Here is a 16,166-nt window from a genome sequence, read left to right as displayed (position 1 = left end):
CATACGACCAATTTTCACCTTAGACAAGACACTACATAAAAATGTACCTTTTAATTTATGAGATCGAAGTTTTTCGAATGCAGCATATTGTGAAAAATGTGCGGGTGAGGTCAGAGCATGGGTCAAATCAGAAGTGAAAGGAATGTCGAGAATGTAAGGATGTCTATCCACGAACAGTTGAACGACCAGTGGCGTCACCTTTTAAACGAACGGTTTCCAAGGGATTTTGAACCTTTGGAAAGGGGGCATGAAGAAATAAAATTGAACCTAAAATTGACCAAGTAAATATTTAGGGTGAAAAACGATAATGCCAGTTTTTATTAATTAAATAGATGATCATCGTCCATTTATGAACCTAAATTTGTTATTATGTGGTAGAAAAAATTATTGATTTAGCATTTTTTCCTCAATTTTTTAGGGAACTAATAAACATTATTCCGATACTATGAATATTTTGATCTGGCCATCCTTGTACTATTATTCCAATCGAAATCAGGATAATTCATACATTTTGATTAATAAATTCGGAAAAAACATTTTATTTTTCGTTTTTAGAAAATAACCGACTGAGTATTGAAACTCAGTGAGTACTTCGAAGTATCGATAAAATGGATGTGCAAAATTTCATGGGGTGTTATATCCCTACAAAATATAACAATCTGAATCAGAGAAAATATTCGGGGAATGATGCCCAACTATAATTTTATTTCTGGGCATATTGGAGCCCCAATTTCTCATTCAGGGACTTGAGCCACTATTTATTTCTATCTTCATTTTCATGAATTCCTCAGCATCAGAAAACGGTGTCGTGAAATTCGGGACTCCAATAACCGATTTTTTAATGCGTTATTAGCCCGGATGCTTTCACGAAAATAATCAACGTTAATTTTCGACGAGATCGAAATCGGATTTTCCAATATATCGTCTGCTCCGGCAAATTCCACACATATATTGTTTCCATTATCTCGGGTTTATTAAGTGGGCAGGAACATCGTAAAACTGCGGGCTTTACGACGGCATTTAGAGAAATTTCGAAGCCATTACTGGTCGATCCCGGTGATCGATGAAATTCCATGAATATATCGGGCCTACTGGACGGATATTTTTACGGGTAGGAATTCGAGCCTCGATTTTAGTTTGTTTTATCGATTATAAGCCATCGGAATCGAAAAAAAATCACTGGTTTCGTTCGGGAATGGTGCGAAGAAAAAACGCTGCGAATTTTAACCTCATTCACAGGCAAAGCGTTCATTCCTGCGCAAAAAAAAACATTTGTGCAGGGTGGGCAAAATTCGATGGCGTTGAATGGCAGCTCTGTAACTCTAAGAGCTAGGAAAAAATGGATGACACGTTTCCGACCAAGATTTTCAAAATATTGACGATGGCAAAACCGCGCCCCTCTATCTTCTTTTGTTTTCAAGTTATAAGTGAAAACTCATTTTTCTATTTCGTTAAGTTTCAGTGATATTCAAAAAATAATGTTACATTCTACAGGCACTTTTTCACGTAGTTATTATAAGATTTCTTTCTGTCCACGAAAATTTCAGTTTTGTGTGAAAATAAAAATTATTACCTTATCGATTTTATAATTCAATTAGTATATTATTTTGAATTGGATACTTTTTTGGGAAAATTGATGAAACATTAAACATTTCTATTTCAATTTCATGTAGTTTTATTCCTACTATTTTTTATCTCATTTAACAGAAAGTAAGCTGAAATAATTGAAGAGAAAGAATAATTCTACTCGTGTAAAAATCTCTTTATATTAAATGAAACTGAAACAATATTCTGTTTCCATAATTTCAAAAATTTCATAATTCAGTGACAGTTTCATCATTGAGTATCTAATAATATGTCATAGAAAGGAAAGACATATTACAGTTCGAAAAGATTTTCTTCTCAAATTCTTTTTGAACTAGTGAAGAAACAGTATAGATGAAACCACAATAGTACAAATTTTACAGGGGGTAAATGAACAATTGCTAAAAATTTAAGGGTTGATTCCTGGTCGAAAAAAGTGTGGATCTTTCAAATATATTTTTTTGAGCAGCCCGTGCTTAGATACAGCCTTCTAAACACGGCACCTGAAAAGAAATTTTTTTCAAAACTCACGCTACGTACCGGTTGATGAATAATTTTTTTCCCAAAAATCGTTACTTCAAGCGAAAAATTACCAGAAATTATTTGTTCAAAATGAATCAAGCTATATCGAAAACCAATTTTTTAATAGTATAATATGAATATGGAAAAGTTTCTCTCGAAGAAATGTTAGGGGTAACTTTTTCCACCCATTGTAATTTGCAATTATAGAGAAACACTACCAATTTTTTTCAATTGCCTTCTCGCTTCTCTAGAATGTCTGCTCAATTTCTTTTTTTTTGTATTCTGATTTCTTAGTAAAAAATCTTTAGGGGGACCCAAAAAAATAAAATATATGAAGGACCACACTATTTATTGACGAGGAATCACTCCATAATTTTTTTTAGCACCTATTCATTTACAAAGCTGAATTGAAGAATGATTTTGTTGTTGTTTCTTGAACTTTTTCATGGGTTTTCTCTAACAAAATTCTGAACACAAGAAATAAAAATAAAAATTTAATAACAAATGCTTCTGCGTAACAATAATAAGTGAACTATTCATACAATCAATAATTAAGATAAATTCATGAAAAAAATTGAACACTTGTATTCAGAAAAAAGACGCATGCAAAAGTAAATGAATATCTGAATTTTTATTCAAATATGTAATTAATTAAGTGTGAAGAGAAGTAGTCTAATTTCATCCACTCCTGAAGAATGAAAAAAAGGAATAGAAATAAATATGAAAAATCTATACTCCACATACCTATGTACATATTTCGGAACGTCACAATCATTTACGTTATTTTAATATTATTTATTAGGCAACATTGTTCTGCACCTGACAAATCGTGTAATATGAAGCATTTCTTCATAAAAAAAATTTTTTATTCCTGTGTGTTTCAGATATTGGAGAAAACACCAATATCAACTACAAATTACATCGTTGAACTATAAAATAAATAACGTAAATTTCTGCTCCGAAAAATCGACCAGCACACGCATCGAGTATAAAAATAACGAAACGATTTTCCAACAAAAGTATACCAGCGCCCTAGAGATAAAAGCGACCTCGAGAACCAGAGAAAATCGAACCGATGCCGACCTATCGCATACCTTCTATTCACGCGATGAATAGTTTAAAATCTGGAACAAAACAACGAGCGCTATCGTCGCTGAAACACGAGTCAATTCCGATGCGGCCATGCGTTCAACCTGATACGCATGTGATGGAATGCGAATGCCGCGGATCGCGAAACCAGATTGCAATTATTCAATATGGTAAAAAGCGCCCATTGTTTTCATTCAATTGTTCGATGATTCGATAACGCATCGCGCCACAACACCTGCAAAGGTCCAGGAATGTCCATCGTCCTTCGGGTCCTTAAGGTCATTTAACGGACTTGAAAATATGTCGTGGGTCATGCGTTAGTACTTGCATAAAAACCTCTATTTTCTGTACCACTGAGCAGCGCCTTGCTTTATCCTAACGCTTAACATTCTTGACAAGCTTCAAAGGGTGTAACTTTAGAGTTACACAGATGTTAACGATTCGTTCGTCAGCCAGAACCAAGACTTTCACTTAGCAGACAATGGGCTCGGAAGTCAGCCTCAAAAGTCTCAAAAACGGCTATGCAGGTCGGGGAACAAGCCACGGTGGTGGGAGTTGGCTCTCCGCTCTATTTCTGCTCCCAACGGGCTTTCGCACCAGCCAAGAATCGTACTCGCAGCAGGGGAAGAACTCAGACAGGACGGGGTGTCCCTCCTTTCTTAGTTTCAGTGGGTCACAGGCTTTTGCTCTTGCTAGCACTGATTACAATAGGTAGAGAAGGACCAGGACGGGGTGGGTTGAAGCTGAGGTTCCAAGTTAACAGTACAGAGTGGTGGCTTACTTCTGGACTCAATACACGACATTTCTCTGACGCCGGTACAGAACGGATCCGAAGAAAACAGTAAAATAGCAGGGCTACGGAATTCAAAAAAGAATACCGACTGAAAGGCTACTCGAAGAGCACTCTGATTATTCGCAAAGCAAAAAAACCCGAAAGAACACTCTAACTCTCATAAGAGTCAATACAGAAAGAATACTCAATACCGAATGATGGACCAGAAGGGGAACATCTTTCTTTGCACCCACCTGTGGGGTGCGGAAACGGAATGTCCCTCCTGTACTAAAAATCGGTAAAATTCGCGTAGATCAAATGTCTTTATATACTATGGCTTATCGGTACTAACGAAAACTCTGTTATCTTGAAATTCAGGATGATTTTCACGGTGTTACATCGTTTTTCAGAACTGAAACTAATGTTTACGGTTTCCAACGATGTCTGCATCCTGAATTGGAATTGAAATTTTGCCAATTAAAACCAAAAATGGCCGAATCATTCAATGAGGGTGGGTTTTGCTTTGCCCTATCAACACCTCCTACGCTTTTAAATATCGATTTTTAATGTTGGAACTGATCAATTAACGAAAAAATTCTTCTCTTAGATCGTTTATCTGCTCAATTTTCACATCTCCACCCATAACAGTACGATGTATGCACTTATATCGTAAATAATGAACAAGCTCGTCTGCACTAGAGCTATAGAACCATAAGGGATAAATGGAGTCTCTCTATACATTCTATACTTTACGTTGACATTAAATTTTCTATTTAGGATGTCAATTATTTTCTAGTTCCATCTCGAGACAACTTGAACGATGGGAAAGTACTCTTTTAATTTTCACATCGAAATATTACGGTTCTTTTTACGATTCATTGCAGATAACATCAGTTTCCGTCATCTCAAACTGGATTTGATTGCTGATGAGAGCGTCTAAAGTTCTTCTTCTTTTCCAATGAAGCAAGTAAAGAATCGGCTACATTTAAGGAAATTAGGATCGAACCCTTCGAATGAAACTACAAATGTTTCCGAGTGAGAGCAATCTAAATTAAGCGAGTTTCGGCAAGGAAGGTTCCTTCATCAAATGAAACATTTATCATTAACCCTCGTAAATAAACCTTAATTATAAAATCACATGAAATTATTGAAAAAGTCAAGAGACGTTTTCATTATTTGGCGTAAAAAAATGTACCTACTGCTTACTGATTTCACAAAAATCATTTTATTCATCAGTGAAGAATGATATTCAAAAAACTTGTTTTTTTAAGACAATTTCTTCAATTTTTCCAAAATTTTTGAGGAAATATGTGATTGATGTGTTTTGAATAACAGAATCCAGTGTATGCAATGATATCTCCATCAAAACACGATAAGCCAGCAGGGACCAATTGTGTGACCAGTTTAATTAGGATGCCTTGTATATTCGTAGATATGTACAGGGCCTGTCCACTCACCTCTAAGACATCTTGAGCTGTTTGCAGGTACTCTCGTAGCATCGCCTCTTGTACAGACCGCCATTCTAATCTAGGATCTTCTAGTTGGGTGCTTTCTGAAACCAAAAAGATTCGATCAAAATGAAATTGGAAAATTTCGGACAAAAACTTTTAAAAAATCATAGCCATAAATGCCACTAAAATTAGTTTTTTCTCAATTTTCTCCTCTCCTAGGCATCAAATTGTTTTCGCATTCATTATAAAAGTTGTAGAGCATAACATTTTCTACAAATTTTGTCCGAAGCAATTTTTTCTAAGTTTGAACATTTTTGAGATATATGGCTATGAATGTTCGTTAGACTGGGTTTTACATTGACCTTGGCCTTTCGCATGTGTGGCTGAGCTCCTCGCCCTTATCACCCCTAAAGGTCGAAAACGATTAAGGGTATGAAAAATTGCTTTAGACACAAGTTGTATAGAATTTTATTATCTACAACTTTCATAATGAATACAGAAACGATTAGAGGTACAGGAAGGGAGATATTAAAAAAAAAAAATGCATTGTTATCATCTCCAAACTGTAAGATTAAGAAACACCCCCTGATTAGTGTCAGATTAATGCATCTACACGTCTGCAACACCGATATTAACCAACTGTATGAAAATCTGACACGGTCGAGTATGTACAGGTAACGATTTTTTTTGCATTTTCAAAGGACCGCTGTGACCTTGCGTCACGTCCAAATTGTCAGTCTCTTGAAGAGTAGATTCCTTTGAGTCCAATGAACATATCCTCTAAAAATCTGACACGCTCGAAACTTTTTTTTTGCCATTTTCAACTCGTCCGTACGGCCAGACCCACCACGCAAACTGTCAGATCAACATGAATTTATTATCAGAGACACGTAGGGCATATACAGCATCTTAATCTGACAAGCTCGAGTATGTACACCTGACGATTGTTTTATACAACTTTGAGAACCTGTAGACGCTTTCCCCACAGCTGAAAGTGCATACATCATAGAACTTTTTTTTCTAGCAGCTAATCTTCAAAATCCACTAGGTCTCCACGCGACGCTCGAGTGAATCCCGATTTGGTATCGTCGGCTCCCCAACTACAGAGAGAAGGGTGGAGTTTTTGGCTCCAGTATTTATGAAATTCATTTCATTAATAATTTTTCAGGGCGAATAGTCCAGCAAAGGTGGATCTCCTGGTCTACTTATTAGTTGCGTATCGCTTATTAGTTGCGTATCTCACGTTAATGATCGGATTCGGCCATCCATCATTTCCGTCATTGTGCATTCGCATCTCTGGGCCCTAGGGCGATTCCGCAAAACGTACGTGATGGAATTCCTCGCATTATAAGTTGTAAATAATCCTTTTCCTTGGCTCGGGGTCCGGAGCTGCGGCGCCATCCCGTGGCCCGGCATTTCTATGTAATTGTTGTTTATGGACGATTCTGGTTTCTGGTTAGACGCGTACGATCGCGATCCGAGGTTATCCGGTTGCGTGGCGAAAGAAAGTGAAGAATGCGCCGACAATTAGCATTCAGCGGAATATAGTAGGTAAATCGATGCTTTGCCCGCGAACTCTTCCAAGTCCAGTTATGGAATCGGAAAAATGAGATCGCGATTATGATGCTCTGCCTTTGCTAGGTGAATGTTCAAGGGGCGTAGAAGGTGGCACCAACCGGCTGTTACACGTCCACTACTGAGTATTTCACACATTGTATTGTATCATTCTCAGAAACTTCAGAACAGTTCAACTAGATTAGTTTTTTCGTTGCAATGCCGATAACGTGGTACCTAGTGATGGTTGGGGAGCCGACGATGCTAAGGGTAATGTCAGACGCGGCGGTTTTGATCGAGACGGTTCCCGCTAGCGATCGCCTCTTCGATGTCACACGCGTCGATTTAATCGCGTCGGTTTATATCCAAAATACAAGGCGGTGTGAGGTCGTGAAAGAACGATAAAACCGCCGCGTCTGACATGTTCCATATACATACCACTGATGACTGTACGAAAGGCTCATAAAAACCGAGACGGATAGTGGTCCCGACGACCCTTCGAGTCAGTTTTAAAATCGCCTGGCGATTCATACCGCTACGTCTGACATGGTCCATTTGAAACACATTGACGACTCTCCGATACGGTTCTACTCTCGAGAAACGTCTCGGACAAAATCGCCGCGTCTGACATTACCCTAAATCATGATTTACTCGAGCGTCGTGAAGACCTAGTGGATTTTGAAGATAAGATGGTAGGAAGAAAGAAAGGTTCTATGATGTATGTATGCACTTCCGGCGGTGGGGAAAGCGTCTGCAGGTTCTCAAAGATGTAAAAAAAAAATCGTCAGGTGTACATACTCGAGCGTGTCAGATTAAGATAGATATGCCCAACGTGTCTCCGCTGGTAAATTCATGTTATTCTGACATTTTGCGTGGTGGGGCTGGCCGTACAGAAGAGTTAAAAATGGCGAAACAAAATTTTTTCGATCGTGTCAGATTTTCCGAGGATATGTCAATTGGACCCAAAGAAAGTTACTTTTCAAGAGGCCCACAAATCAGAGGTAACGCAAGGTCAAAGCGGTCCTTTGAAAATGCAAAAAGAAATCGTTACTGGTACATTCCCCAGAATGCCAGATTTTCATAAAGATGGTTAATCTCGGTGTTGCACACGTGTTGACCCATCAATCTGACACTTATCAGGGAGGTTGTCTTAATCTGACAGTTTGAAAATGATAACAAGGCATTTTTTTAAATATCTCCCTTAATGTACCTCTCATCGTTTCTGTATTAATTGTGAAAGTTGTAGATAATAAAATTCTATACAACTTTTGTCTGAAGCAATTTTACATACTCTCAACCGTTTTCGAGTTACAGAGCGATAAGGGCGAGGAGCTTAGCCACACATGCGAAAGGTCAAGGTCAATGTAGAATCTCAGTCTAATGAACATTCATCGCCATATATCTCATAAACGTTGAAACGTAGAAAAAATTGCTTCGAAAACAAAATTTGTAGAAAATATTATGCTCTACAACATTTATAATGAATGCGAAAACAATTTGAAGCCCAGGAAAGGAGATACATAATTCAAAAAAACTGATTTTTGTGACATTTAGGGCCAATTTTTATTGTTTCGGTTTGCTGAAACTGTCAGATTATATCGTTTACGTTATTCTTGAATCATTAGCTTCGAAATAAGAAAAAAAGCAAGCGCGCTCGAGAATGTACACGTGACGTTTTTTTGCATGTTTTGCGCCCTACGCTTAATTAGTCAGATTAAGAGAATATACAAGGTGAGTCTTTGATTCGTACAAATATTTTATCAGTATATTCATGAGGTCTGAAGAAACACTTTTTTCCCTTACCATTTTTTCCGAATCGAGTCGGTTTAAAAGATACAGACTGATGAAAAACCATAAAAAATTATATTTTTAGTTCTATTTTACAAACGGTTTTATCGAATGGGATGAATTCATTTTCATTCATTTGATTGATTTTTTCTGAACACAAGATATCTCCCACGTATTTCTCATTATGACTATTACGTATCTTAAAAATACTAAAAATTCGAAGAATCCAACTCTTGAAACTAAGTTGGAGGCTATCTCATGAAAATTTGAAAGTTTTGTAAAATGAAAAAATTCCTCATATTTTTCCTTTTTCGAGTAGGTAATTAGTTATTATTGAAAAATATATTTGTGTGATATTTGAAAAATTGGGTACTTTGGCTGAATACAACTCTGTTTAAAAGATCCACAGATGTGTTGTGTCTCAGATTTAGCTAGTTATTCTGAAGATAATTTTGTTTTTCTGGGGGTGGCACAGCTCAATATGAAAACTTAAAATGGCTTAATCTCTTTATCAGGGCCGAATCGGACAAAATGGTATATAAAAAGTGGTTCTTTCGACCTCAAGAACCTACTGTTAAAATATTTGTACGAGTCAAAGACTCACCCTGTATCCTGTATTATCTTGCATCAGAACTTTTAAATTTGCTTGCAGTTTCATTTTTGAATAAATTACTTTTTCATGTCTTGACTTTTCATGAAATATTTCCTTGAATCGCAAAAAAATTATATTGATTTATGCAACAAGTGAGTTGAATGAATGTTTATTCATGAGAGGAATGTTCAACCCACGAGCCCCTAGGGTCCTAAATTAAGGAGCTCTGTGCCATTACATGAGCCCTCTTGCTTACTGGCAAAGACACTTCTTGTCTATACATGTGCTACATTTGTACATCGAATGAAACTTCCATTCTCGTAAGTGGAGATTCTCGATCAAAGCAATATACTCATAAATTCTTATTTTTAACACGCCCAATAGCTGGAGGACAGTAAGAAAGTAGTTGTTATTTCAGAAGCACCCTCAAAATGACGAGATTTTAGGAAAAGCTTCCAATGTTTTCCCAGAAAAAGCCAATTATGTTTGAGTGAAATATGCATTGTTTTCATCTAAGATAATAGTATAAATTTCAGTTTTACATATCACATTCGCCATGACTTCCACGAGTTGAAATCCGGAGATATGGAAGACCCTTCGAGAAACCTCTACCTATGTACCCTGTATCGACCGAGCAGCTGAACAAGGACCACCCATAATCTATTCATCGATAACGAATCTAGAATCGATTATTAGATCAGTAGGCTAGGGCGGGGATGGGTTCAAAGAACGACACTGTACACATTGCACGTCGAGCTAAATGTCAACATTCGATAGCCTCAAATAAGGCCAATACACATTTTGCAACCAGAATTCCTCGTTTGTGAGGTAACAAACATCGTTGGAACCGGAATTTCGACATGTTGACATTCCGATCAATTCGGAGAATATCGCACTTTAAACAGGACATGTCGAATGTGAAATATGAACGTCGTAAACGACAAATCTCATATTGGGACAAATTATACGTGGGGTCAACTTGATACATCGAAAAAAGACCTTCGAATTTCAGACAACAGTTAATTTCAAAATATTTAAGGGTTACACTGAAAATAAGCCGAAATATAAAACTTGAGTTAAAGTGTTGACTCAATTTACACGTGAAATTACCGTAGGGGTGACTTGTGAGAAAGAGGTTCAAATATGCTGAATGACTCAGACTATTGATTATTATATATACCATGCTTCAGAATTCAGATATAAATTAAAAAAAAAATATACTTGTCCCAAGTCACCCACCGAGTTGGGAGGCTTGGGACACAAGTTGAAATCTATTGATTTCTCAACTCTCAAATGAAATAGGTGACTTGGGACGGTGTATAGTTTTGAAAAATTAGAATTTCTGATTATATAGTTGAAATTTGGTAAGGAAATTAAATGATAAGCCCCTATTACAGCGAAAGTAAATATATTGCAACTCAAATGTGAAAAAACTAAACAAAACAAGGGAACTTTGATTTCTTTCATTCTTTGGTGATTTCTTTGTGAAAATAACGTAAATAATAATATCCTGCGAAAAATCGGCATATTTCCTGCTGCCAATGCGCCGCTTGTATCTATTCGGCATTGTCCCAAGTCACCCTAAGAAACAACAAAATAAATGAATGAGATCCGTGTTGCCGATTGATTTGTAAACAACCCTGTTTCGTGGCATATCTAATATCCCAATATCCCACGTATCCAGAAAAAAAAATTACACATGAACAAAGTGAAACATATGTACAGGACACTAGAAAGTACAAGGGCCATAAAAAACGTGCTTTTACTCTCCTAAATTCGGTAATTTTTCCTGTCAATTCAAACGCTCTGGTCACGGCAAACTCAACAGGAATTAATTGTTAAACTAACCGAAAAGACGATACACAATCTTATTATCTTATAAGTTTATCCCTTCACTCATAAATGGTAAGAAACAAAGAAATCTGCAAGGGGGGTAATTGTCCCAAGTTACAGGACTGTCCCAAGTAACCCGAATCTACCGGTAATGTCTTAACTTAATTTACACGTGAAATTAATAAATAAAAGCAATAATACAAAAAAAATTATTCAGAAGTTCTTCACTAACTTCACAACTTTGTCAATAAATTTCACATTTTATTATAGTGTGGATTTAGATCATAAACAGATATCGCTTTTTAAGGCAGGTGAGTAATAAACGCAATCAATACACACACCTGCTGATAAAATCCTCAAAAATTATGATCTGTACTAGCCAACCACCATCACTCAAAGTATTAACAGAAATATCATTTCGTCGAGAATGCGTACATGTTGACCATAGTTTCGGTCTTATTTGACCTCGTCAGAGCAACACAACTCAAATCCCGACGTAATTGTAATAAAATCATACTTTCCTAACCCTCAGTGTGAAGATCGCAGCATGTATCCATTTGCCCAAACTCTCAGATTGCAAGAATCGTATTTTCATTTTTGCAAGTGGAAAAACCGAATTACCTCCTTAAAAATATCAGGATGGTTTCAAATCGAGGTGAGGACGACAAATTTCCGTTACCCGCTCCGATTTGGACCAGAAAAGACCGTCCAACAGCCGCCATTGCAACGAAGACAGCAATAATTTTCAACTTGAGGAATTTTGCACGTAATTTTATGTTTATACACAGGCGCCAGCATTTTTTTCGAACATCAACAGAAGAAGGCCGAGGAATTTTCAATACAAACATTCGTCGTACTATTGGCATAGCGCTAATTGAAAAGACGACCGGGCCAACTGGTCAAATGTCTAATTTTACAGCATCAGTAATAATAATAGAAGGATCAGTAGATTCTCACACGATTTTTTTAGATTACTCTAGTTGCACTGCTGTACATTTATTTGTTGTACCAAAATATGTATCCTATCACAATTTTGATGAAACAACTAAAAGAAATCCTTATTATATATACAGGGTGAGTCTTTGACTCGTACAAATATTTTAACTGTAGATTCTTGAGGTCGAAAGAAATACTTATTTTCAATACCATTCTTACCGATTCGGCACTGATAAAAAAAAAGTTCAAGTTTTCATAATGAGCTGTGTCACCCCTGAAAAAACATGATTACCTTCAGAATAACTAGCTAAATCTGTGACATTACACATCTGTGGATCTTTTAAACAGAGTTGTATTCAACCAAGGTACCCAATTCTTCAAATTTCACAGATACTTTTTAGTTTTTGAACATCAAATTATGTACTCGAAAACGACGCATTATACGAAAAAATATGAAGAAAACTTTTAGTTCACAAAACGTTCAAATATTCATTAGATAGAGTTCAACTCAGTTTCAAAAGTTGAATTTTTGGTATTTTTATGGTACGTAATGGTCATAATGAGAAAACTGGAAGACGTTGGTTATATCTTGTGTTCGAAAAAGATTAATCAAATAAATGAAAAACCATGTTACGAAATTCATTTCATTCGATGAAACCGTTTGTGAGAACCAAAAATATCATTTTTTAATGATTTTTCAACAGCCTGTGTCTTTTAGCTGTTTTAGCCTATTCGGAAAAAAATGGTGAAGGAAAAAAGTCTTTTTTTGAGCTTAAAAATCTACCATTGAAATATTTGTACGAGTCAGAGACTCCCCCTGTATATTCAGTATTGTAATCGATTCACGATTTGGAGATCGTAATATTTTTTGATATTTATATTAATGTGTGTAATACATCTGAATTCATGTCAATTATATAATAGCCTTGACAGTTGAAGGTATGTAAAGTCTAATCATTGGAAAATACCTTATAAAAACGCCAATACATATGTTCCTCTGATGTTTAACCGCTTCCATAATCCTGCTATCTTCTACATACCCTAACTTCTATCTAGCATAGCATAATTCTAGATTTTTAACTCTAACCTAACCTAGCCTAATTTGGATCACCGTCTTGCCCTTTTACCTAAGCTAATTTCATTTGGTATCTTGAAAATTTATCAACTAATCTTAATCGTTTTATTTACTTTTATCTAACCTATTTCTATTTTTGAATTTTTCACTTTTACCTAATCTAATTTTAATCATCTAGTTTAATTTGTCACAAGATTTTTATAATCTTATCCCGAGTCTTATCCCGATTAGTGTCATGTGAATAATCTACTACTACTACTCCTATTCAAATAAATATTTGCATTTTTAAATAACCCAATCTAAATAGTTGTATCTCTACCTAAGGTATAATTACCTAACCTAATTGCGATTTTTCACTTTGATCTCATCTTGCCTAACTTGTATCGCCATTGCACTCTTTTTTCTGTCCTAATCTCAATTTATATCTCGTAAATTTATACTCATATTCAAATCTTTAATTTTTTCATAAGCTAATATGAAAGTGTATGTTGTACTTCGGCCTAAACTGTTCTAATTCAGGATTTTTCACTTTTAACCATCTAGTTAAACTTGTACTTTGGTCTTGCTCTTTTACTTAACCTAATCCCAATTGGTATCTTGAAAATTTACTTATTCAAACGCATGAAATAAGCTCATCGAAATCGTTATTTTGTATCTCTACCTAAGCTAATCTAATTCTCGATTTTTCAGTTATACCTAACCTAATCTGAATCGGAATTTAACCTAACTATCTATCTGACCAATCTGCAAGAGATATAAAAAAACACCTATTCAGGTGTTTTAATGCATCATTATTGCCTTGAATAACCTAAAGTGGCGTAATTTCACCCGACCCATCCTAAATCGATATGCCAAGAATCCGGCTAGATGGACCAAAACCGATAACGTTTGGCCAAGTTGTCCGACACCGTCGAAATCGTTTGATGATCCATAATAATGCCCCCATCTTGTAGAAATGGACGGACAGTTTAATTTACGGACTAGGTCCCCGGCTACAAACAGAGAAAAAGATAATTTTGTCGAAACTAACAGTACCTGGGCCTCGCTGGCGCCACGCTATTAAGAAGTTACGATATTCCGAAATGTCCGACATATTGTGCTCATTTGGCGTGGACCGGAATACTTAATGAAACACGGTATAATTACGTTTTAATTTCGATTCCGGATGCGAGGAATCGCCGGGTGGAGGAATGGGAGATGAATCGTGGATGATTACAGGGCGAGAGGATCTCATTCGGCCTGATTATAGGTGGAACGTGGCTGGCTGTGCCTCGAAAAAATGTTTACGATTTCAATGAGTCCCACTTCTCAGGTTGGAGCAGTGTTTTTCCGCTATTGCAAGGTCGAAAAAAATAGGCAGCATAAGTAGGGTGGATGCCTACATACACTCCATTCACTTTTATAAAAGCAGTCGGCTGGCCATGGAATTTGGCATCTTCCACTCTGTATAGGACGAAACTGTGAGGTTATGAATCTTGTCAAAACATTTTTTAATTTAAATCAGCGCTATGCACATAATAAATGAACTTCAAACAGATTATACGATTTTCACAAAATGAGTTTTTAAACCACGACACGCGTTTCGCTATCACAATTAGTTAGATTAGAAGAGTTTACATTCTCACACCTGAAGATGCTATTATGATAGAGAAAAACTGCTTTGAAAACTCATTTTGTGAAAATAGTATGATCCGTTTTAAGTTACAAAATGAATTAATTCGAAAATATGTGTTGAACATAATTATCCTTTATACAGGGTGAGTCTTTGACAGGTACATGGTGGGCAAATTTCGATGTTTTAGCACTACAGCTTTCAAACCAGTGGAGATAGACAAAATCTGATACCCCATTCACATTCTCTTTTTCCGATAAACTAACAAGAGTAGTAGTCATTTTTGGCCACCTTTTGTTTTCGAGTTATAAGCGAAAATTGGAAAAAAGGCGATTTCGAAATAAAATTATATCTCCGCTAATACTGATGATAGAGCTCTGAAATTAAAACATTATACAGGCAATTTTTCAAGTAGAATCCAGTGGCGTGCTTGCCTTTTTAGAAGGATTTTTAATTACGAAGCTATGGCCCAAAGTTATGTTGTTTTAAATGGGAACACTCGATTTCTGGCAATTTTTTGAAAGCTTAATTCTTACTGATTTCAAAAATATATAACATTATATGGTTTGTATCAATATAAATAATAGAAAATGCTCAAAAACCTTTTTTCTCAATATTTCTATGGTTTCTTTTAACCATTTTCTATTATTTATATTGATACAAACCATATGATGTTATATATTTTTGAAATCAGTAAAAATTAAACTTTCAAAAAATTGCACAGAGATCTAGTGTTCCCATTCAAAAAAACATAACTTTGGGTCATAGCTTCGTAATTGAAAATCCTGCTAAAAAGGCAAGCACGCCACTAGATTCTACTTAAAAAAGTACCTGAATAATGTTTTAATTTCAGAGCTCTATCATCAGTATAAGCGGAGATATAAATTTATTTCGAAATCGCTATTTTTCCAATTTTCCTGAAAACTAAAGAAGGTGGCCAAAAATGACTACTACTCTTGTTAGTTACTCAGAAAAAGAGAACGAGAATGCGGTATCAGATTTTGTCTATCTCCTCTGGTTTAAAAGCTGTAGTGCTGAAACATCGAAATTTGCCCACCCTGTACAGTGGACATAATTTTAATTGAAATGTACTGAACTTTTTATGGGACTTTTTCCACCAATAAAGATCAAAACTTTTGGATTCAAGAGATGAAGAATTGAATCAAACTATACTTACGTGTCATGTGGTTTATATAATATTGTCCTATTTGTTTGTCATATGCTTCTTCCCATCCTAAAGGTAATTCGTTTCCCCTACAGTCTGCGAACGTTTGTGGCTTGGTGAACCTACAAGAAAAAATTATATGAATTCACAAAAAGAAAACTTTGGACTCAATCATTCAAATAAGCAGTTCGAA

The 16,166-nt window shown here is 35.9% G+C and overlaps 1 protein-coding gene across 1 annotated transcript in view; it reads right to left on the bottom strand.

Annotated features, from left to right (window-relative positions):
* Positions 1-16,166, bottom strand: part of LOC123309126 (protein kibra) — a 66,356-nt gene that overhangs the window by 24,642 nt on the left and 25,548 nt on the right. Inside the window, exons 2-3 of the mRNA XM_044892044.1 lie at positions 15,986-16,095; positions 5,425-5,519 (exon numbers count right to left, since the gene is read on the bottom strand). Coding sequence (XP_044747979.1) covers positions 5,425-5,519; positions 15,986-16,095 — 205 coding nt within the window. The remainder of the gene's footprint in view (positions 1-5,424; positions 5,520-15,985; positions 16,096-16,166) is intronic.

The sequence above is a fragment of the Coccinella septempunctata genome, chromosome 3 (genome assembly GCF_907165205.1).
Source record: "Coccinella septempunctata chromosome 3, icCocSept1.1, whole genome shotgun sequence".
NCBI lineage: Eukaryota > Metazoa > Arthropoda > Insecta > Coleoptera > Coccinellidae > Coccinella > Coccinella septempunctata.
The sequence above is the reverse complement of the archived record's forward strand: the minus strand, read 5'-3'. Positions and strand labels throughout refer to the sequence as shown.